Source organism: Excalfactoria chinensis, chromosome 3 (assembly GCF_039878825.1).
Source record: "Excalfactoria chinensis isolate bCotChi1 chromosome 3, bCotChi1.hap2, whole genome shotgun sequence".
Taxonomy (NCBI): Eukaryota; Metazoa; Chordata; class Aves; order Galliformes; family Phasianidae; genus Excalfactoria; species Excalfactoria chinensis.
The window spans coordinates 10,027,356-10,052,040 of NC_092827.1; the positions used below are offsets into that span (position 1 = coordinate 10,027,356).

Below are 24,685 nucleotides of genomic sequence, written 5' to 3' on the forward strand. Positions count from 1 at the left end.
AATAGAGAACTGAATAAGAAAATGCTGACAGAGTCATTTATTTAATCTGTTCAGCATATTCTGCCATAGTGGGGAAAGCTGTGATGGTCCTAGAAATGTGTTGTAAGATAATTCAGAGCCATTTCATTCTGGATCCTTTCCAGAATGCTGGGGAAATGCATACATTTCTTCTCAAGTGATGCCTCTACATCATATATAATGCATTAGCAGTTACAGTAACTTCTCTATTTTTAAGTCTCCACATTTAACATTTGCTCTGTTATTTTTATTTCCAGGTTCAACCTGGAGAGGAGGACAGACCTGCCCCGAGCAATGTGAAATCTTTATCGGGAGGAGAACGTTCCTTCTCAACAGTTTGTTTCATTCTTTCCCTATGGGCAATTACTGAATCTCCTTTCAGATGCCTGGACGAATTTGATGTCTACATGGTATAGTTTAAACTACATTTGCCATTCTCATTTTTATAAATTAGCAAAACAGTTGGGATGTGATGGGTTAAACTTTCAAACACTTCAGTACTTTAGTAAACTCTAAATAATAATAATATTAAACAGAAGTGCCATTAGGGAACTTTTTCACTAAGTTTAGAGATTTTTTAGGAGCTTACTTGTTAAAAATTGGCCTGTTACTCTTTATTACTTTCCCAAGCACTTCCTATTGATCTTTGTTGCCCTGAGTTTAGCACGTGCCTTGGCTTTTGCCAGTGTCTCTCCTGGGCTTTTAGCGTGTGCCTTGACTTCTACCACTGTGCTGATCAGTATTTTTCTTCGCTGAAAGTAAAGCAGTTGAGCTACTGCATAAAAACTTGCTCTGTACTTCCCTTAGTAGCTCCTTTCCAAGGTGCTGAAATACTGAATAAGGAACAGTAAATACTCATGTCAGCTAGAACTGATAAACCTCATCTTTGTGTGCCACATCCCTGGATAGACAATTAGCAATTCATAAACACACACCCACATATATCCCACATATATATATACATATATATATACATATATATATACATATATATATATATATATATATATATATATACACATATGTGTATGTGTGTGTGTGTGTGTGTGTGTAAAAGGTGTATGTCTTTATTAACATTCAGTGTGGTATAGTTTGGGGGAAAGGTCAGTTCTATGAGATGAAGACAGTAGCAGGTAGTCTTACCTTCAGTGTCCCTTTCCTCCACTGATCACTTTACTGGGAATCAAAGATCTAGAAGGAAAATAAAGATGATGTATTTCATATGTAAAGAACTTCAGAAAGGAATGTTTAAGCCATTTTTCACTGTGTGTGTGTGCACGTGTGAAATGACTGAGCTTTGCTTGTTGGTGTCATGGATTCTACAAATTTGATAAGCTTAGGTCCTGTTTTATGAATAAAATTCTGTACAACTAATTCATCTGTCCAGACAGAGATACATAATCAGAACTGTAGGCCCTGCAGTGAACTTTAATCTATATTCTGTCAGTAATTCCACCCAGGTTGCTTTGATACAGCTGTGCCACACAGCACAGCCGCACTGTTGAGCACTGTGTTGTTCCTTATGCTGTAATGCTGGAGACCTCCACAAGAGGACTCCATCGGCATTTTTGTAAGGGAAATACCTGCTCTCCCGTGCAAGCTGTGGAATCAGAGTTTTGCTTCATCCCTTCTCATATCTTTGCATTATATACATTTTTATCAGTAAGCCTTCAGAGGAATGTTTTTAGAAATAATATATAAGAAAAGCCAAAGAAACAAATAAAACAAACAATAAAAGGATCCAAGCAAACAGAGATGAACCAGACTACACAGAACTGTCCCAAAAGGAATTGCAGGAGGCAGAATTTTATAGGAAACGTTATTGAAATAAAACAGAGCTCATCTCAGCGTACCAGTGAAGTAAGAAATATTATACATGTATATCAAAGCTGGTAGGAAAAGAATATGAGTAGGAATATGTGACTGTTTTGATAGAAGCTTTCTATTATGCATGTATAGTGAGAAGTGTCAGGATTTCCCAGAGTTTTGTTGATAGCTTTTAGCATTCAGTCCTAACATTTCTTAAGCATTCTTTTTATTGGATTTTTGTTTAGCTGTATATGAATTAATTCAGGTAGGTCTTCCTATTATGGTATTTTCTAACTTATTATACCTTGTTGCCCCCATGTATGCAATGATAGTGCAGTGAAGTACACGGTATCACCACCTGCTAAACAACTTTGTCTTTAGGATATGCTCAACAGAAGAATTGCAATGGATATGATTCTGAAGGTGGCTGACTCTCAGTGTCATCGGCAGTTCATTTTGCTCACCCCACAAAGCATGAGGTAACCACATTAGATTTCCTAGCAGAAGTAGTACATGGATGTTCAATTGCAAGGAGCATAACTAGAGAAGAGAGAGAGATGAGTTTAGTGGTAGTAGAACATAAACAATTAAGCAGTTCTGTGCTGATAGTTCTGGGAATGTAGCAGGATGTTTATTGCTCTTCCTTACGTGACGTCCCTTAATGTTCAGTGGTGCTTCAAACAGTGCATCTTTGTGAACTGTTTCCTGGTATAAGGTGTGATCCTCTTCTCCCCTCACAAAACTGACCGAACACTTGGCCATTTTCCATGTTTCCTCTTAATACTGCTGTACTTCCAGGAAACTTATGGGGACTTTTTAAATTCACAACCTGATAATTTGGTTATTGTTTTTGATGCTGTTTGTTTTATTAAATAGTGCCCAGAAAGATCCTAGTGTATGATTCCCTAGTAAAGCTATGCCCAGTTAAGGGGATTCACTGCCTGTCTAACCTTATGCAGCTGGTTCTTCTGTGCTAGCCAAAAGTAATCACTGAAGTCTGCAGAGATCTTCTTTAAGCACTCTTCAAAATGAGGTTAATGAATTATAATTGTCTCTCCCTCCTAATGCAGTATTTAATGGAGGGAATGTCTGAATCTATTCAATAAAATCGTAGGAATTCTCTTTGTGGAGGCACCTTCAGAAAAAGTACATTAAGGATTATCAGTGGAGAAGCCAGTGCAAATGTATGGTTAATAACTTCATTCTTAGATTGCAAGTGAATGTACTTCATAGAATCATAGAATGGCTTGGATTGGAAGGGACCTCAAGGATCGTGAAGCTCCAACCCCCCTGCCATAGGCAGGGCCACCAACCTCCACATCTAATACTAGACCAGGCTGCCCAGGGCCCCATCCAACCTGGCTTTGAACACCTCCAGTGTTGGGGCATCCACAGTCTCTCTGGGCAGCTGTTCCAACACCTCACCACTCTCATAGTAAAGAACTTCCCCCTGACATCCAACCTAAATCTTCCCTCCTTCAACTTAACGTCATTTCCCCTTGTCCTGCTACTATCTACCATTTCAAAGAGCTGAAATGGTAAAGGTATACTTGTAAAAGTGTGTGCCTTACAGGCAAATAATGAACTGCATTTGATGGTCATTTCACTTGGAGCTTCTCTTAAAAAGTACCTGTTCTGTAACTCAGGTGTCCTATTGTTAGAGATCACAGGGTTGAAGCTGGTCTTTATCTGAAGTTCTTGTATCGGTTTAGTGAAGCCTGATGTTAATGTTTTAAAATGGTCCAAGGAAAGCGATACATTTATTTAAAGGCAGATACGTAACAGAGAGGATCAAATGGAAGAAACTGTGAAGAAAGTGCCCTGTTTAAATCATGCATGCTTTATTTTTAGTTTTCTGCCTGTGAGTTCCCGTATTCGTATCCTACGATTGCAAGACCCCGAAAGAGGCCAAAGGACATTGACGTTCCGTAATAGGAATGAAGAAGAAGATGGTGATGAAGTGTAAGGCACGTGTGAATATGGCACAGTATTGGGGATAAATGTGCACTGATGTCTGTATAGTCACTGTTTCTTATTGTTGGGTAGGAGGATCTTTTCTTATGTACCCTCCGGAAAAGAAGCTTCTGTGTTTTAAATTTGTTTACTCTTGGAAATACTTGTATATGTTTATACAGCACAAGGTTTTCCTGGTTAAAATCTTTGCAGCTCATTTCATACTTACAACAAACAAGTGTTTGAGTGTTTCTGCTTATGGGGTGGATGGAAAAGGAATATGACATGAATTTTGTGTACCTGCAAAGTTATATTTCAATAAACAGAACTCTGGAAGCACTGCTTGCAATGATGCTTTGTGTCTCTGTGCTCTGAAGACCAGCCTTAAGATGTTGGTTTATTCCTAGTTCTGCTTTGTTTCCTGAAAATACGGTAGCTCACACGTGCAGTAAGACTCTATTGATTGATTTATGTCCTTGCAGTAGAAGCACCACAGTTGAACGTGAACAACTGTTTCTGAGTAGTGTGGATTTTCATAATCACAAGAGTGAAGGATTTCTTTGCAGTATATTCTCAGAACAGGAAAAAGGGCTTGTGTTCCTTCCCCTGCATTTTGTTAGGCAATAATTTGTCCTTGAAGGTGAGCTTAGAGAAACAAGTAAGTTACGGCTTTATAAATTGCTTGTATATTCTTTATATATATATTCTGTGTATGCTGATTATAAGGGTGGACAGTGATAGGACAAGGGGGGATGGTTTTAAACTGAGATGGGGAGGTTTAGGTTAGATATTAGGAGGAAGTTTTTCACAGTTGGGGTGGTGACGCACTGGAACAGGTTGCCCAAGGAGGTTGTGGATGCCCCATCCCTGGAGGCATTCAAGGCCAGGCTGGATGTGGCTCTGGGCAGCCTGGTCTGGTGGTTGGCAACCCTGCACATAGCAGGGGGGTTGAAACCACAAAACATTTTCTTTACCTCGGGTAATTTTAGCCTACATGGAAACAAGGGGCATATCATACTCAGAAGTATGTTATAGTTTCAGAACTTTTATTTTGAAGTTACAGCCAGACATACAAAGTATACCACTATTTTGGCAAGAATGCTACCTGTGTAGGCTAAGGAAAATTCTGGTATTTAAAAAAAAAATAACAACACAAAAGAAGTAGTTGAAACTTCAGTGTTTTCCTGTTTCTTTGGAATATGAGGAAAAAATAAATAGGAGGGAATGGCTGTGATTGTGGTTGTGACTGATTCCCCTCCCTCCCCCCAAACTGTTTGTTAGCAAGGTGTGTAAAGCACCGTGAGCATTTTCCCCTTGATTTTAGGAGGAACGCTGCCATTTAGGTTTGAAATTGCAGAGAACGATTTGTTTTGTGCCGTGTTTTATTGTCTGATTTTTAGCTATTACGGTCTCATTTCCTCAGGCAAAGTAGAAATAGCCAACATGCAACTGTCAGCCTTTCTGGCTTTTTTGGGGGGTAAAACTATGGGCAATTGACCTTGTTTAAAGCAACTGGGAAGGAAGACTGGTATAAGGAAGCTTGTCTGCAGCCTGCATGTGTTCTCCGTGCTCTTCCAGGGCTGTGCAGAACTCATACTTGCCACACTACAGGCAGGCATAACCTTGGGTTGAGAACAAAGGTGTTCTTTGATCCCTTCTCAATTATCATACTGTAAAATTATCAGCCAAAAATTGTTGACGGTATTTCATTATATGATGCCTGTTGTAGATTGATGTCATACTTTGAGTGGAAAAACTCTTCAGGGGGGAAAAACATTAAAAGACCAGGGTTAGGCCAAGCAAATAAACTGTATTTGACTTCCAGCTAGCTGAAAAAGTGATGTAAGCACAGGTCTAGTAGGTATACTGTTAATTTTAGCATCAACATCTTAGAGGATAAACAGCTGCTCTGTTGGAAATACAAGCACTACAACTGTTCATTTCGTATAACATGACTCTTATACCGAGTGAGTGCAAAGTTTTCTTCATGCTTTCCATAACGAAATAGATATAATTTCCCAGCAGTACAGTGACAGATAAGTAAAGATAGATGTATAGATTTCCTTTTTCTATTACCATGCTGAAGACGTGAAATAAGAATTAGGGGAAAAGGTCAAATGTTATAAATTTATTTGGGACGTATATATTGCAACCTCTGTGGAAGCTTTTGAAAAGTCAGGCAAAGATCAATACACTTCCAATAAAACCTTTAAACTTCCAATAAAACAATATTTTAAACATTATATATATATATATATTTATATATACTTTTAAGGGGAAACGTTTTAGCAGGGTTTGCATTTTTTTTTGTTTAACGCTGCATTCCTCTGACATAGCTCTTTCCAGATTGAAGGGATGCAAATGAGGTAAGAATTAAGGCAAACCTAAAAGGCATGCAAATGAAGTACATTTATATCCACTGACAATACGAGCACGTGTGTGGATCAGACTCAAGAACTGAGGAACTCTTCCCTCTGTCTGTCCAGTACTACTTTACAGCAGGATGGTGGCATGGTTTATAATAAACAGGTAACATTACCGTGGGAATTCAGTGTCACTAACATTACTCAGTCTAGGAGACACAGAGCTAGCATCAGTAAAACATGAACAATAAATAATAGAATTCACTGCAGCACAGGACTGCTGCACAGGCTTCAGAGGAATAGGGTTGGTATGAAATGACATTGCACACATCACGTCGTGGCAGTTTCTTTTTATAATATATGCTTTTAAAATTCTTTAGCAAATGACATTCTCATGCACACAAGTGTTTCAAACACAAGAAGCAAGTCCATTTATAGGTAGTCCAAGCAAATTTCTGTGTGTGTGGAAATAGCTGCAAACTGAATGGAACATTACACTTCTGTGCAGTCTATGATGCGTTATACACGAGCTCATTTTTGAATGTCACACTGCAGGAGTAATACGATGGAAGGATCGCTCTTTGCAGCTTCTTTGAATTCATCCAGCGTGATCTGGTCGTCTTTGTTCTTATCCATCTTACTGAAGATCTTGTCTACCCGCTGCTCGGGCGTCAGGCCGTCCTCGTTCATCTTCATCATGATCACAGTGCCCACCATTTTGTAGATGGCCTTTGGAAAGAAACCAAATGGAAACGTCAACGTTAAGGGTTAGCTTGATTTTCATTTTACTTTAATCATTTATTTTATTTAACGTGTTCAAATTCCAGAATGACTTTCTAACAATCAAGTGACTGCCTGCTTCCCTGGGCATCTTTCTTTTCCATGGAGTCTGAAATGTGTTGAATGGAAACACAGAAGGATGTGTTTTTCTTTCCCCTCTGGGTGCAGTTTTCTTTCAGTGGCTGCATTTTGCGTGCTGGAGTAAATTCCTTTGGTTTTACAGCACCAAACCACTGTCACCTATTCTGTGGTGGCCGCTTGGTTTGGTTTTTAGTCACTCCCTTGGGAAATTCCATGGAAATGATGATCTCTAAGGTCCCTTCCAACTCGCACGATACTATGATACTATGAACAGTTTTAGAAGTCATCTCCTATGAACAGCTTGCTGTGTGTGCAAACGAGCAAAGCCTGGCAGTACTCACTGTGGCTAAGAACGGGCAGAGACTGGGAAAGCAAACTTTACGCTTCTCCTTATATGAAATAGTTGTCTTAAATTCTTTCGGTCCCATCAGTGTAAGCCCCCTTAAAACTGCTTGCTGTTATCCCTGCCCCTTTCTGCAGTGACTCAACCTCCATGAAGGTTTCAGCCACTCAGGCTACAAGGCAGACATTTCACACAGGCCCGGTGGTTTTGCAGCCTGCTTTGCAAATCCTTTGCTATGCTGGTTTTGCATTGAATCCATTCATCAGCAGAAAAACGCGCCTCTTAACATTTAATTATTACATTAAAATATTCCACAGTGGCTCAGTATTGGATAAATGTATATAATGTCCTTTCTTAATGATCCAGTCACAGCCTCTCACGTGTTTAAAATCTAGAAGATTTGTGAACACGTAATCACACTTTACTGATGTTCAGATGTGTTTCGAGTGCCACACTGATCTCACCTCTATGATTTCCAGCATTTCCACCCTTGTAATCTTCCCATCACCATCCAGGTCGTACATGTTGAAGGCCCAGTTTAGCTTCTGCTCAAAGCTGCCTCTGGAGGTGATGGACAGTGCGCAGATGAACTCTCTGAAGTCGATGGTCCCATCTCCGTTTTTATCAAAGGTTCGGAAGGCGTGCTGGGCAAACTTGGAAGCATCTCCATATGGAAAGAACTGCAAAACACAACAATAAAAAGGTTTCCAGCTTTCAGCCCTGGAAGTTCAACCAAGAGGTCTAAACTCGGCGCCGCCATTAGGGCCGCAGAATCTGAAAGCGGAGCAGAGCAGCCTCTGGCTCACGCCCCACTTACTCCATGTTGCAGTTCATCTCACCACCTGTGTTCCTCAGGGGAAGCAGCCCCCAGGATGCACTGAGCTGGGGCTGCTGAATCCTGCTGAATGCAGTGAATTGCATTGAAAGGTGCAGCGCTAAGGAGGTGGTGCTCTCAGCACCAGGGCCACACTTGTACTCACCCTCATCTGATCTACGCTGCATTAGAAACTGTTTCAAATCAGCTGATGCCCAAACATTTGCATTTACAGCAGCTACTATTTGCTGCCTTATTCTCAGACTGTGAAATACAGCAAACAGTGTGAATTTTAATAGTATTTTACTCATCTTGGCAATAACTGCTCTTAGATGGCTGCTACCAAGCAGACACGTGGGCTCCTTGTTATGAAAATTTACTTCATAAAATGGAAACCATGTTCTCTTTTGCTGGCAATTTAATGCAAGTAGGTAAGGGTGAAACTGAGATTTGGTTAAAAGATACGGGGCCGTGCTGCTCATCTTTAACATCCGCTGTCAGTGATTGCTGTAACTGAAAGCATTTCAAATGAGAATCATTTCAGCTGTTCTTTGTATTTTGAACGTCGTCGTGTTGTCACACAAGAGGTATCAGCAATGCTCATCTCCCTCCCCACTTCTTTTCAGGGATGGAATGCAGCCTGGAGACACAACAAGAGAGATGGGAACGCTGTATCTCTTCCAGTGGCATTTTGTTAAGGTCAGCATTTTGCTGTTAAAGAGGCTGTTTTCCCATGTGGATTTGTACGGGTCAGCATCCAGCCACTGTCTGCTTCTCCCATTACTGAAATGCAGTGCCAGAACCAAAGAATTGGGCTGCAGTGAAGAAGGTGACCCCTGAAAATGGCTGAGAAGTGGCATTAAGGAGGGCTTGGTGGCTGGAGGTGCTGATGGCCATTTCTAAATAGTCATGGGGAAACACAGACACCCTATCAAATGAGCATCAGCAAGATGTGTCTCTCTCTCAAGCCAGTCTTATAACGTTGATGGTGTGTGACAGAGAAAACCATCCTCCTAATTTGTTCATTGCAAACAAGGCAGTGAAATTTCTCATCTGAGCTGAGAAAGGCAGTGGCATTTACAGCCTCACAAGGGGAACAAATGGGACTGATGACTTTGTTTGTTTGCTTGTTTTCTCCATTTACTTCCCTCCAGGGAGCAGGTACAGTAAAAGGTCCTTTAGGGATTGAGGACGCTTCTCCAGTCTATACCTGCTGATCTGTATTATTTTTAGCTCAGAACAACTGTAAAACCTCATCTAAACTTGTTTAAAAGCAGCCCTGCAGGCTTCCACGTTAAACTGGTCCCAGCCAAGTGGAAATGGGAGGAGGAGTGCAGAGCCATCACCTCCATAGCCACGTCTTCCACCAGACTAAGCTGTCCAGATCTCAGATAAGCACCAAGCATTAGAGTCTCAGAGCTTTCCGAGGCAGAGCTTTACTGCAGAAATGCAACAGGCAAGGAAGAAGTACCCAAGAATTTGGCTCCATGAAAGCAGAAGTAATTTTGGAAGCTATGCATGTTTCCATTCACAATGTGGTCGAACATTAAACGTTCTTCCTATTTCACTCACTGGAAATGGAGTGAGGGATATAACAACTCAGTTTCATTACTGAAACTCTTGGAGATGGAATTGGACCACATCCCCACACTGTGTTAATGCTGTGATGCTGTAACATGGCTGAGAATACCAGAATCAAATCCAAACACGATATTCAGATGTAAGGTACATCATCTCCATCCTACCCCCTGTTCCTCCTCGCCTTGTATCATCACTCCCTTAGAGAAATCCTAAGAAAGGCCTAAAAGCTCTCTCAGAGTCCACCCTCAGCTTCAGCGCTCATCTCCATGGTGGAGAAGCAATGCTGCTTCAATTCAGCCCTGCACGATCCGAAGCAAGTGCTGCACTAATGGGTCCCATGGGGGACCCCAGATCCCTGCTCTACCACAGGTAAAGCCAGATGAAAACTGGCTGTTTGATTTGGCTCTGTGGGTTAATGATGCATGTGAGAACTGCAGGGAAGAGCTGCGGGGTTTCGTGGAGAACATTTCAATGATCTTTTCCTAGCTATTTTTACTTTGCCGATAAAGCTGGGAAGAATAAGCCTGGCCCTGTAATAAACTCTGTTCACCGTTTGTGAATTGTGCTCCCTCTGCCTTCCAACGTGCAAACAGATGAATAAAAACGGTGCTACCGCATCAGAATTTGTGCCTCTGTAAACTGAAGCTGTTACTCCAGTGTTACTCACAGACACTAGCAGAACTCCAGAAACAGCCAGATGATGACATTTCCCTTGTCCATATGTACTTCTACTGATGGAAAAGGCAATGAAGCCACTACATAAACCTATTTTTCTCTTGTCTTAATGTAGCTGCACTGCTTTAAAAGTCAGATTCATGTTTGTTTTCCACTTGCTGCTGCCTTTACACAGAGCAAAATACGACCCAATTTCTTTTTCTACCGTCTTCTCTCATTCTGCCTTCCAGGAGTTATTAATTCCCTCTGGCTTGTCATAGACATACCAAAGCATTTCTCATCCAAAGCATGTGAATCCCTGCAATGTAACCAGGACAGAGACATTTTTCTAGTATCAATTCTAGTATTTTTATTGTGCTTTATGGATGCAAAAGCTCCAGGGCTGTCAGAATGGGAAGACACGTGATCTGAGCATACAGTACCACGGCCTGGTAACACAGGACTGCATGGGTTCTATTGGCCACATTCCTTCTGAGGCCTATAATAAAGCTGTTCTCTCAATCATCCAAAAATATGAGTCTGATGGCATTCTGCTGAGTATCAAGGCACAGAATCACAGTGGATCAATACACATGTATCTGGGCTTCAGCTGAGAGAGATGAACTTGACCCATTCAGCACTGCCACGATTCATTGCTGCAAAGCAGGAATCAGCGAGGTGTCTTCTACAGCAAGGCCAACACAGCTGAGCTGCAGTGCTGAGAGTCTGTGAAGGATAAAACCCCAAACCACCAAATATCAGAGCCCAAATGACTCTGCAGATCCAAGTCTCAGTTCTCCACGTGTACACCCGTGACACGTCCTCACCTTAGACACACGTGGTGAGCATCAGCAGAAGACTGTGACTACCTCAGCAACAGCTGTGATGGGTGCATAGAGCACTGGGGAGAACTGACCAATCTCATGGCTACATACTGATTATGTTTCTGCTCGGTAGCTTTAATGCTGAGCATCCATAGGTGGTGAAGCTTATAAGCAGCTGTCAGTTCTTCACATAAGAAGAAATATTTAGAAGAGCTAAGGGATACCATTTTTCATTGGGAAAAGACTTGTACAGGCCGAAGTAGTATCAGAACAGCGTCTGTATCTTGCTCAGGCCTCCAAGAACTGGGACTATCATCTTCTACATTGTTATTAGGGCCTATATCACTCTGCCTTTGCAGACACTGCAGAAATGGAGAATTTGAAGCATGAAGAGAATAAATATCTGAGAATTCAGGAGCAGATCTGGATCATCCATACTGGTTCCTTGCAGCTGTCTGCAATGCAGGTCAGGCTCAGGGGGCAGAAAACAAACACAAATCAAAGCCTATGAGAAAGCAAAGACCCACAGTAAAAAAGCAAAGCCAACATATGCCAAGGTGTTGCAGGAAGATGAATGGGAAGTAAGAGACTGTGCTTCCCCTTCTGAAACTCATATACGGCACGGTCTGCCTCTACAAATCTTTGTGGGGAAATTAGTCATTGACTAGCAGGAAATGAATCGATTTTCAATCCCAGCTTTTCTCTGATTAGATTTGGACAATGAGAAACTTAATTGAACTGTGGCAGTGCTATAGGTCAGTACACTAGCACATCAGTTATTGCTAGGTGCTAAAGGAAGAAATCTTCAGAGACAATTAGTACTGCTGGTCCATAACAGGAGGAGTGGGGCTGATTGAACGTTATTTCTCTTTGATCTCCCTTAACTGAGCAACAGCACTGGAACACTGTATTGAAGTTTGGCACATCCTTCCACTACGCCAAGGTCAGTGTTAGCACAGGGCTATGACAATGTCAGGATCCTGCTGTGTTGGAGCTACGCACCAGGCTAATTACAACATCCTTTTTCTTGACATTACGTTACATCTCTTTAGGAATCTGGGAGCACACCAGATGGAGAATACACTGATCTGGGACGTTTCTTTTTATTTTGTTTCCCTGAAAGATCATCTGACTCCTTTTCATTTCTGCAAAAAAAAGCTTTATTTTCCCAGCGAGTTTTGGCTCCAAAGGTTCAGAGTATTAACTCGATTGCTATGCCTGCTGCGCTGCGAAGCCCTTAGTGCAAATTTCCCCAAAGAACAGGGTTATGGAAGCATCACTAAGTGCTATTTCCAGCCAGAAAGGGATTTGAATCACGAATTGCTATAGTCTGAGATATCCATCTTATGAGCATACAGATGGAGCTGCAGAAAAGATGCTTCTGCCTGAAATATCTCATACACTTTATGCTGTACGGCCTACTAAGAACCAGCAACGCCTTCACGACCACAGCTCACTCCAGTGAGCTCGGAACTGGTGGACTTACATTTCTTTTCCTGCTCATCCAGCCTCTGAGGGAAGGGCAATCCATAAACCTTTCAATCCAAGGAAGAAAACTACATGAAGTCCAGAGGGACCAACGGAGTGGATTAAGATGAAAGCTATGTGATAGCATTAGCACTTTGCACGAACTTGCTCTGTTGAAAAAAGCTTTAAATATTCAAGGATAGAAAATGAAAAGAGCTGAATGCCCACAAAACCAGCATGCCCTGATGCTCATTGCTGGGCTAGAAAAGGGAACCCCAGCCTGCACCCCCAGACATACACCTAGAAGGCAGCTGAGTCCCAACAAGAACACAAATAACAGGTTAAATAACTGGACCACAGCCACAGTTTCCAAGCCAGTCATCAGGGAGCCATGTGCACATAACCCTTACCTTCATCCCTCTGTTCCTAACCAATTCTGGGGGATGGGCTGGACGTGGTTGCTTTTTGTTTCCTATCACAAACTGCAAACCTTTCACCATTCCTAAGGGCTACGCTGAGTTAATGACTTGGGAATCAACATGGGTAAAACCTGACACGTCTTTGCTTAGAGACCATGTAGCCATCCCCAAGTTCACACAAACTGCTAAGGGATAAGAGTTGGTCAAAGGATGCACTGCAGAGTAAAGTTCCAATGCAGAAAAAAGGGAAAAAAATTGAGAGAACAGGAAAGACCCCTAAGTTAGGCAGAGGAAGGATGGTTGCAATTTTTGTTTGTAGAAGGAAGGTGACAATGATTTGGTATCATCTTCCTTTTGTTCCCTTCTGTCTCTAGGCACATCTTATTGACTTTCATTTTCAGTACTGAATTTGAAAGCAATCCAACAAGTCACAGAGGAACTTGATGAAAATGAAGTTTCTAATCATTTGAAATTGGAAATAGGCCCAACATCCCTAAGTTACGCAAGGCCTATCTCAAAGCTTTTATTTCGCAGTGAGGCTAAGAGCAGACAGGTTTCCAAGCTTCCTTCTGAAAATGTTGTACAGACTTGCATTGGATATTCATCCATCTGTCAGCTTTCCAGTTATTTACTTATGGAGAATAATAACTAAGGAATACTCAATACAATGGCATTTTAAGATTCCAGCTTCTCAGGATAACTTTTTCTTCCATACTGAGGCTTTCTCTTAAAGTATGAACCTTTTAAATAGTCAATGTCAAGACCTGCAAGCCCAGCAGTAGATAAATACTATAAAATAACAGCGTTCTGATGGAAAAGATCAGACATATACATGCCTACATGAAAGGAGGGAGCTGAATCAGTTCTTACTTAGAAAGAATGTCTTAGAAGACTTCACTCTTGAGTGATGCTAAAAAAAAAAATCCATTAATAACATGGTTCCACGTGAATAAAGTATTGTTATCGTTGTTATTAGGTATCACAGTATGTATGAATCTTGGTTGAGAAAGATTTTAGCAAAAACTAGGGATCAACAATAAATTAAAAAGAAGAGGAAAGAAGAAAAGTCAGTGCAAGGAGCCTGGAAGACTTTTCTTTGTGACTTGACTACAGTGGATTTTTCCCAAGGACAGGAAAGGAGAAGGGAACGAAACAGTCAGGGAGGGGATCTTTAGCAAAGACTTTCCAAGGATGAATGGAAAGCTGTAAGGTTGCATTATACTCTTCTTCCTTGTCTAAAATGATGCAAAAAAGCAAAGTCCTCATTGTAAATCATGTATTTTTTTTTCCATCATCATTATCATCTATAGAAAGAGATATGATACCACCCACGTGTGCCAAATGGATCTCTGCCTTCATATGGAGATGCCATCTCCCTGGATAGGCTGTTGCTGTGCGATTACTGTCTGTGCTCACAAACCAATGGGTACGAATATTGGCGATACCCACTGCTAAAAGTCTTACCAAAATTTCTCCTTCTTAGGCTATTGCTCAGCTAAAGCAGAGACTGTCATCCTGCAGAACAGAGCTTCTCCCTACTTTCATCCCTCTTACTCCAATGAACTCTTGGCAGAATCAGATGCTTGGTGAGGGAAAGGTGAGAAGCAGGCATCTCTCCTGCATCTGCCTGCTGGAATAACACAGTGGAACTCCTGAATAACTTTAATTCTTCAGCACATGGAACCTCTGAAAAGCAGCTGAAACTCCTTTTTGCCATCAGAAAGCCACTGTCATGCATGTCCCGCTCTGAAGGAAAAAGCTACAATGGGGAGAGCAGCCTCTTCTGTTACAGATGTACCAACCAGTTTTGAGTTTGCACAGCACTTGGTTCCTTTGAGATCTTCTAGTTCTGTATCTGACTTACTACTATAATGCAATAAGACCCACCAAGATCGGCCATACAAAAGGGCAGCATAAAATAAATTCTAAACAGTGCAGAGAAAAAGTGACTTTTAAATTTGAAATGATCTTTATCTAAAAAGGTGAAGAAAGCCCTACTAATTAAAAAAAGATACATCAATATGCATTTCTAAAGAGATCGGTGATCCATGCTCATTTTTCATCACCAAGGCCTCCCATTGCATGCACTATCTGACATGGTCATAACGACTAAAGTTTCAATAACAGAATTATGAGTCAGCTGAAAAGGATACAATAAAGGTATGTAAGCACTATGCTTTTCTAATGTTGATTCCTTGCTGCTTTCTTTATCACACAAGCTTAGTGTAGTGACGTTCTACCTTACACTCTGTGGCCCAGATGAACTGAAGATATCCAGACCACTTACACTGTACACAAATGTACAGCTGATGCCTTCGCTGTAGTGCTGAATGCAATTCGGGATCCCAATCAGTTCCAATTGGATTTTTCCCCTCAGCAACAAAAAAAACCTCTAAAACCCCAAAGTCCAAAGAAGTCCACTTGGAAGAAGAAAAATCAAGGTCTATTGATACACACAGTGAAGAATAACTGGAGGGATGTATCAAAATCAGTGTTTTCCATTAACAAACATTACCCCAAAAATACACTCAAAAATGTACAGTGATGCCCAGCAGTGTAATTATGGTAACTAGCTCACACTAAGGATGAACTGTTACTTTTCCACTTTGAGTAACGAATATGAGTAATAGATGTGAGTCTTCCCCTAAGTATTCTGTTAAACATGTTAAATAAATCAGTTTGTAGGCTCTCATGAATAAACAATAACAGCTACTCAGTCCTTAGCACGCAGGCAGTACTATAACAAGGATAACAGATTAAAAAGCGTTCAGCGTCAGAGTGAGAATTCAGAGGAAGATTAGTCATACCTGCCTTTGGATAGGTTAGCTCTCTGATGAGAGCAGCAGATCATAGAATCATTAAAGCTGGAAAAGACAACTAAGACCATCTAGCCCAACCATCAACCCATCACCACCATGCCCGCTAAGCCACATCCCTCAGTGCCACGTTGAACCTTTTCTTGAACACCCCCAGGGAAAATGTCATCATCTTTAATATTCTTGTACCTTAGAGTCAATAATGATGAATAAAAAGCCCTACAGACATTAGTAGTAGAAAAAATAAGCTGTGTAATCATGACCAAACTCTACACTACCAACTGCTTTCCATAAGGATGCTGGTTTACACTTGCCAGGAAGGATCCTCTCAGAAGCTGTTCCTGGTGATGCCGATTACAAAAAAATTCTTTTTAGGTCTGCAGCTGCGAGATACATCCCAGTTCCTGCCATCTCCAAGTTCATTCATACCTCCTCTATGACCCGACTGCATATAATGGTCTATAGGGATTAATTATTTATAGAGAAACACTAATGCAGTATATTTCACACCTATTTCATAGACTCACATTTTATGTCAGATGTAATTAAGGATGAAAAATAACGAGCCAGAGCTCATAAAATGTTAAATGTTCAAACAAAAGCAACAACAAAAATTACAGCAAAAAAAAGAGTCATCTTGATTGGCTGCTATTTACACAGAATTAACACATTAGGTACATTCATGCTTCCCATTGTCCTCTACTGCATTCCTTCCTCAACACACTCTTGGCTTAAAGGGTCCTTTTGATGGCCAAAAGATTTTCAGGCCTCTAAACATCATAAATCATCAGCCAGAGGCATTCGATGAACAACCACTCTCTTAATGCAGCTGTCTCTAGAACGCATCTCCACATGGCATCTTATTTAAAATATAAATGACAGAGTTGGTATTCAGTATGTTTTAGTGTTCATGCTCTCATAAAAATAGGGCAAAGCTCCCCTTCCCATAGCATGAAATCTTTATGGAGAGGTGACAGCATCTTCATAACTAAGGTTGCAACCAGGTTTCCTTGTAAAGGAACCTCAGAATTTTTACTTGGTGACAGCTACATAATTAAGAGTAATTCCACCTAGGCCAAGGCCTTTGACAAACCAGCCAGGGAATTCAGCCTCTAAGGAAGTAACAAGTATTTGCTGAACAAAAACCAATGAACCACTGTGTGTTTGTATATATATGCATATATATATAGACCCTGATAAACAACAGGAGAGAATAAATTTGAAATTACCTCAGATAAGATATATCTAAAGAAAAAGAAAATAGCCTACTGTATCTTATGGGCTCTTGGGCTTTTTTACTGCTGCCAAAACACAGTCTGGATAGACCCATGTCTTCCAGGCTCACAAAGAAAACTATCTCCATTCTACCTTAATAGAGTTCTGCTCGTAGAGAAAAGTCTCCAACTTAAGCATTCCCACCTGCTGTCAAGGGATCTAAGCATCAATAGTTCTTCCACCCCCATCCTCCATCCCAAATATAATGGTTGGGTCTGGCTTCTCTTAGTGACCAGACTTCTGATCATCACTGAGCTGCAGACAGTCCCGGTATCTAACTGGACAGGCAGTGTCACCTGCACTACCTCCATTCTGGAAGCACTGTTTGTTGAAATAAAAGGCTTTTGTGAGCCAATGTAGTTAAACAGCGTGCCACGTGTAGTTTAGCAGTCAGCCTGACAAACACCGATGCAGAGTTCATTGCTTCACTCTTCTTTATCAGCAGCAAGAGATGCTGTGTCGTTCCAGGTGACGCGTCCCACGACAGGTACATAACAGCAGGCATGACATGCATCCCATTCTGCTGAGCACTTTGTGACTTCTTCCATTATGAAGAACTGCATGATATCCCGAATACATGACTAGCCTAGTAAAGAACAAGATTTTAATTCTCATCTGAAATATGAAGTGTTATTCTCCCCCTGCTGTCTTTAACTGATGCCATACCTATAACCTCTCCTAATGAAAAATGTATGATTCTCTTCCCAGTAAAATTCACAAATATCTGCAACAAATCATTCTAACCACTGATGCAAAACGACACCGAGAGACAGCAGGAGTGTGGCACTGAAGCTTGAACACGATGCAAATTTGAGGTCACAAGATCATGTGTTTGAGACCTGTCAGAAAGCTGAAAGTTAACCTAAGCTGTCACAGAGGTGCAGCAGCAGAACTGTTTAACATGCTGGTGAGGCGCCTAACATCCAGGATGACTGCAGAACCAAGGGAAAGAAGCTAGGCTTTTTTTCTCTAACCCTGAGTGCATAAACAAGAAAGATTTGGTTCTTTTGTCCTATATGCGTGCTCCCTGAGATGTTGGTCTGAAGCAATAACTGCCCTGTATTGTATTTATAAAGCATGGCATAACACATTGACTTCTGAACCAAAAGGGTTTGGATATTTCTATTGCTGCAGCTGGCTGTGTTTTCACAAGAGGGCAACGTACAGTTTCTAGTCACAGCAACCTGTGTTGTGCTTTTCCTTTGACAGTTATGAAGTTCCTGTTGCCCCCGGAGAGGTAACCATCTGTAGATACAGCCAACCATACTGATTCATGAGCTGTGTGGTTAATAACAGGCTTTCAGCTTTATAAAGAGCTGCTTTCATACCTACAGAGATCTGAGTGATCCCGAAGGGATCTGCTAGCATCACCCACAACCAACCCACATGGGTGGACACCAGAGTACTGGCCAAGCAGGAGGACAGAAAGTACAAACTTACAAGATTACATATAAACAAGCCACCAAACAACTCTGTCGCTTTTTACACCTTGCCTATCACTTCATTAGCAGTGACCATTTGCACCGGGAAACAGTTATAACATTGGAAAGCAGATCCCTCACTCTTGCACAGAGATCCTGTAGGCCTGTCCTCCTCCCTCCACCTGGAAAGCAGATCCCAAAAGGCACAGACTGTTCTACCTCCAGGTTTCCCTTCCACTAACATCTCTTTTCAGTTTAACTTGAAAAGACAGAAGCAATTTAATCTTTCCTGCCTTCTACTTGAAGGTTTTGTTCTAAATGTATTTTGACAGCACAAATAAAAGACCAAGTTTTAATAGAACTAACTGAACCCGCAGACTGAATTATGTATTTCCATCTCAGGACAGAATCTCACTGCTAATAACATCACTCTCCTTCCAAAAGGCAGACTGAACTCTAGCAGCACCCCTGCACTGGAACCCTGCCTACAACCTTCATTTCTGTATATTCTGTGTTCTCTGGAATCACGGAGCAGCTGCAGCTTTTCTGTAGGACCACCACCTCAACTACCTTCCCCCAAGATGGAAGCACGCCCCAAGGCAAGGTCTAAGCTTGGAGCATGATAATTTTCCAACACCTGATCTTATTTGCTTCCCATCTCACAGAAAGGACCGTAGTCAACTTACTAAACATCCTGAATAGATGCCTTCATTCTTAATCAAACACCCACTGAAGGCAACAGTTTCATTGTTTGACTACATGGAAAGTGACTGAAAAAACTTACATCAGCTACTAAACATACGCTGTAATGACCACCACTGGGTTATTAGTAGTGACCCAGATGCAAAGATCTTTGATCTTCTTACTCCTGGGTTGTTACCCAGTTTTGAGATCACCTAAGGTCAGTGAGAGTGAATAAAAATGAGGATGGATGAAAAACGTGTGCAGTGCCCGCAAGATGACCATAGCGTATCGATCCCCAAACACCTCAGTGAACAGAGCTCCCAGACAGCAGAAAACAGGATTAATATGACCAAGACAGAAAACAGCACTGCATTTCAAAGAACTCCAGGAGTGAAAAGTTTGAGGCAATGAGATACAACGTCTTTCACATGAGGTCATCAGTTTTAATCCAGCTCTGGTCATGACAAACTCTGGTCATTAATATCTGACAGCTGTCTTGCAGTGATGGAAAATGAGATGGTGGCCTTGCTTTCATTGCTGGTAGTATCTGCAAAATAAAACTTATCAATAGAACTGGTAACGCTGTTAAGAGTCCAGGCAGGAAGGTGGAGGACCTCTAGCCACTTGCCAAAAGGTTTTGTTTTCTGTTGTTAGTGTCAACCTGAGATATCTCAAGGGCAATAAATCTTCATGATGGAACAGAGGATAAAGAAAGAAGAAAGATGTGAAAACCTTACTGGTCTGAACCCAGATCAAGGGCCCCACCCCAATATGACACAGTAGAGAAACACCAGCTAACCCTGCCCACAGCTTCTCCCTGATATTTCCAAATACATATATCTGGCCCAGCAGATGAGAGTGCAGACAGAGTAAGCCATGCAGGGGGGGAAGGAAGGCAGAGAACAAACCAAAGCAGTGAGAAAGACAGTGAAGAGAAAGAAGTAAGAAGGGGATGGAGAATGCAGTTCTTATTCACACAGCCAGAATCGTGGCCCAGAGAATCATAAGTAGGCTGAGCTGAAGGGGACCCTAAAGATATTCTGTTCTCACAAATTACAAACAAGAAACAAAACTCCTTACCACTGCTTTCTTAAGGCCTTTTCTCTAAAATAAGGGACAGGCCTGCATTTCCAAAGCCTAGGTAAGCTATCTAACATTCACATTAGGAAACAAATTCTATAGCTTGTAAAACAGCTCCTCCCACTTTGCACTAACAGTAGTGGCTTTATACTTTGGAAGAGATTTGGCTTACTTTATCTTCCCTGAAATCACATATCCCATCTCAGCGTTACCAAGGTTCCCTCCACAATGCCCAGGAAGAAGCAACCACATCCATCACGACACTTGCCCTTAAAAAACTATTGCTCAGAATAGGTGGGACGAGCTTTGCTCTCAGTAGGAGGCCACTGAAGGTGATCACTGGGTAACTTGCTCAGGCTACAGCAGTGCAAAACCCAAGTGAGTTGAACACCACCTTTTGTAACCAGAGTGGCTCTTCAAGCATTGCACAGATATTCTGCAAAGGACTCAAGGTTTATATTTTAAGCAATTTTTACACTTTTCCACTTACTTTTGGAACTCGGCCAGCGACACACAGGAGTCATATTTCCAAGTAGTTGCCTTATAAAAATACGGCTCTTTACTATTGCATTTTGTGACTGCCCAAGGTCTACGCTCGTCATTCTAACAGCTGCTCCAGCTGGTAGTCAGGGACAGACTTACCAACAGCTTTCGTTTTTTTCTCTTTGAATACCTTCATTAAGAAGACAAAGAAATATACTGAAGTGGAGCAGGTCCAGGTTTTCTCGATTTCCTGGTTAATCCAGCTGAGTACCTTCCCTCCAGCCCTCCGGTAACCACTAGATGGTGGTGGTGTACCCTACATTGACACCTCTTGCTTGCCTTTCTCAGCAGCAGCGAGGAAGGAGAAGCATTGCGGTACACGGCACAGACCTGCACCGTGATTTGGGTCACACAACCCGGATCTGCCCCACACCAGAGCCAACTGCCTGAACTTGCTACAGACTTCTCTGCCGCAAAAGTTGCATAATACAAAACTGAAATCCTTAGGGAAAATGTCACGCCTGGTGTGATACAATTGGCTCCACAGGACTTTGACAAAAACAAAAATGATGGATTTGTGAGTTTCTCTAGACTTCAATTAATATAATCACGCTCTATCACATCGTGCTGCACCAGCCTCTGTTGAATCTGGCCCTGTAATTGGCAGCGGAAATCTCTGCTTTCTTTCTCATGGAATTTATGTGTTCTGCTGCTCTTCCTTCAAGCAATGTAATTAAAAGAACCTGCTTAACATAATTAATTTGCAAACAGGTTGGATGTAATGGGATTGTATCCCAAAAGCTTTTTCAGCTTTAAGTGAAACTACTTCTTCAAGCCTTTTGTATGTCAGCTTCTTGCATTTTAAAAGCTCTTCACTTTAAAAGGTGCTACAATTAGTAGCCCAGTTCTGAGTCGCGCTGCTGATGTAGAGCCAGATTATATAGCTCATCCTGCATGCTGCATCCCCTGGAATGCCTGGCCTCAGAGCAGTGGGAAGCTGCATAGTCAAGTGCTCTTCTGCCTGCGGGCTTTCTGCTCAAATCAACGTATCATCCTCAAAAATCCTCCTCTAAACAGCACAGCATTTTAGACGTGAAGGTGAATAGTGCACAAAGTCCTGCACAGAGAACCAGAGGGAACACTGAGAGAGGAGCTTCTTTCCATCAGAAACAGCTGGGACCACAGTTCCTGCATGGCCACGGAGGCTGGCCCTCAACAACAACCCTCTACCATAAACAGGGGATCCAGTCTACCAAATGAGACATCTACATCTAACCTCTCCTTAATTTTACTGATTTTTTTTTTCACTGAGAACCTGTCCTCTTACATCTGCAATGCAGATTCCAGTTTTCTTGAGGTCTCTCCCATTACAAAATGCATTTCCAAATAAGCGATAATAAACTGTTCGTTTATGGCATTAACAGCTTAGCTCTACAGACTTTTAATTTCAGTACAATCACCACTGTATGATAACAGCAGGCAACTGGAAAGCCCTACCCCCAAACCTCATTCAAAGCTGATCATCCCAGATTAGAAAGAAAGAAGATTATTTTAATGATCTAACTTGAGAAAAGATCACTTGGGTAGTTTTACAAAGAGGAAAGAACATTTAAGACACGACCCTGATGAACAAGTGATGCACATCACCACTTTTTTCATTGAGTCTTTCAACCACATGAATCTGCATGGGGAAAAAAAGACATGATGCTGTTCAGGGCAAGGGATAGGGATTATTCCTTACTAGGATGGAAGCGTTGCAGTGAAGCACCTATTAAATTCAGCCATAATGGAAACATAAGTTACTTTGCAATGTTGTGTTTTCTCCTGTCTGCTAATATTATTTCTAATTATGGTCTGGTTATATTGATTTTATAAGCAGTTCTTTTCTAATGCAAGCTCTGCAGTAATCAAGGAGCAAACCGGGTGATGCTTCTTAAAATAACACCAATAGGGAACACATAGGGAAGCTACAAGATTACACTTGTTGGAAGAAATGACCAATGCTGTATGTTAAGAAATGAGCGATAATGTATAATGCTGCCTGAGGCACTAAACTGGTCATTCCTGAAAAATCAGACAAATCTGAAATGCTTCTAAAATGTGGAGGCATTTGAGCAAATTTAGTTATTAAGTAGAGCTCTATTTATATTAATGAAGTCCTATTCCACACCACAAACACTTGATCACATTGCTGGATCATTACAGATGCATCACAACAAAAAAGTATTAAATACCTTATTATACTCTTTAACAATTGAGTTTAATTATTAAGGACAATATGGAATGTGGCATCAAATGCATTAAGCAAGAGATAGATAACTTCAAGAGTAGCAGACCTAGAGAAACTCTGTTGCTTTCTGTATCTCACAAAAGATTGCCCATGATACCTCTCTGATATCCCAGAGAGTGGTCTATTTCCTGCATGAGGGTATTGACAGGTGTGCCTGGCCTCACATGAATCTTTGTTATATAAAACTTGTAGGATTTTTTTTGCGTGGAGGCTTTTATTCCTCTGCCCAAACGGTATGAATCACGGACATGGATTCAAAACTTGTTAGGGGAAGTCAGAAAGACAGTTCCAAATATGCACACAGCTCAATCACATCATCTTTATTTCCTTTAGTAAGCTGACAGCAAATACTGTCCAGACAGCCACAAAATGACAGACTAAGTAGGACCTAGCAGTGACCTCAGCCAGAAGCTCTGGCAGAAGACAGAGCAGAGCTACCCCCTTTATTCAGTACAACATGGAAGAGTTGAGAGAGTCTGACAAGGACGCATTAAAACCAAGAGTCAAGGCATCTTAGTGGTACTTCAGGTAGATTGTCAGCACCCAGATTTCACTTCTGAAGCCAGAATATAAGACAGAGATGTTTAAGATACAGCCCCTAGAGTTGAATCACACATCCCAGTTCCTTCTTTCTTGATCAGGACAGATAAGGTGTGATTTTTCTCTTAAGTTGGAAAGAAGAGAACAAAGAGAGCAAACACACTGTAGGAAGGGGGTCTCTAGCTTGTAAAACAGACACCATCCAGAACAGCCACTGCTCACACCGTGTATACTGATTACATACAGCACACATGGAGCCCTCCATCAGTAGCAGAAAGCCAAGCAACAGCCAGACATTCCTGATTGCACAACATCACAGAAGGATAGCTCACTGACATCAGTAACCCTTCTTGGTAGCAAAGTGCTTTTATCTACAAAAGGAAGATGTCCTTTAAGGATGAAGACAAGGCAATGAGAGAAAGGCACGTCCTTAACAAGCTAAAATACTGCTTCACAAGACCTGCCTATGATTTATTTCGTCTCAGTTTAGTGAAGGAAGGTCGTCCAGAAGAATTCACGATTGCTTTAACAACTGAAACTGTCACAGCTTTTGGACTTGTTCCTGCTGTCTGTCCATTACAAGAACTGCATATCTGACTATGACTTTCCCTTCTGTTCTGAGTAGACTGATCCTATTTTATCCGTAAGTGAAACAGCACTGTTTCTTATTCCTTCAACAGTATTTTGTAAGGATGCTTCGGGAAGGCAGTTTGAAGAGAGATGAAATAAAGGCTGTCTGCTTTTTCTGGATGTGCTCTGTCTTCCAGCTTCAAGAGCATCAGGTTCAGGGGTAATAACATAATCTTATCCCACAGCAGGCACAGCTGCCAGCACAATCATGGGCAAACGTGACCTCCCTCTGATCCCAAATCAGTCAAATTCAGGGATCACTCATCTAGTTAAGATGGCAAACAGGGACACGGTTCTCTCATGCTCCTATTTAACTGGGCTACTGAATAGAATGATAAATGCTTGCCTTGACTGGTGTCA

At 41.5% G+C, this 24,685-nt stretch overlaps 2 protein-coding genes across 9 annotated transcripts in view; one reads left to right on the forward strand and one right to left on the reverse strand.

Moving 5' to 3' along the window:
* Positions 1-4,127, forward strand: part of SMC6 (structural maintenance of chromosomes 6) — a 32,360-nt gene extending 28,233 nt beyond the window's left edge. The window contains exons 26-28 of the mRNA XM_072331752.1: positions 276-428; positions 2,209-2,306; positions 3,679-4,127. Of these exons, the coding sequence (XP_072187853.1) occupies positions 276-428; positions 2,209-2,306; positions 3,679-3,793 (366 nt within the window). The 3' untranslated portion in view covers positions 3,794-4,127. The remainder of the gene's footprint in view (positions 1-275; positions 429-2,208; positions 2,307-3,678) is intronic.
* Positions 4,128-4,805: 678 nt separating this feature from the next.
* The window catches only part of VSNL1 (visinin like 1), a 70,341-nt gene continuing 50,461 nt past the window's right edge, over positions 4,806-24,685 (reverse strand). For all 8 annotated transcript variants that reach the window (XM_072331579.1, XM_072331574.1, XM_072331580.1 and 5 more), the window contains exons 3-4: positions 7,812-8,027; positions 4,806-6,872 (exon numbers count right to left, since the gene is read on the reverse strand). In XM_072331579.1, the coding sequence (XP_072187680.1) occupies positions 6,675-6,872; positions 7,812-8,027 (414 nt within the window). In that variant the 3' untranslated portion in view covers positions 4,806-6,674. The remainder of the gene's footprint in view (positions 6,873-7,811; positions 8,028-24,685) is intronic.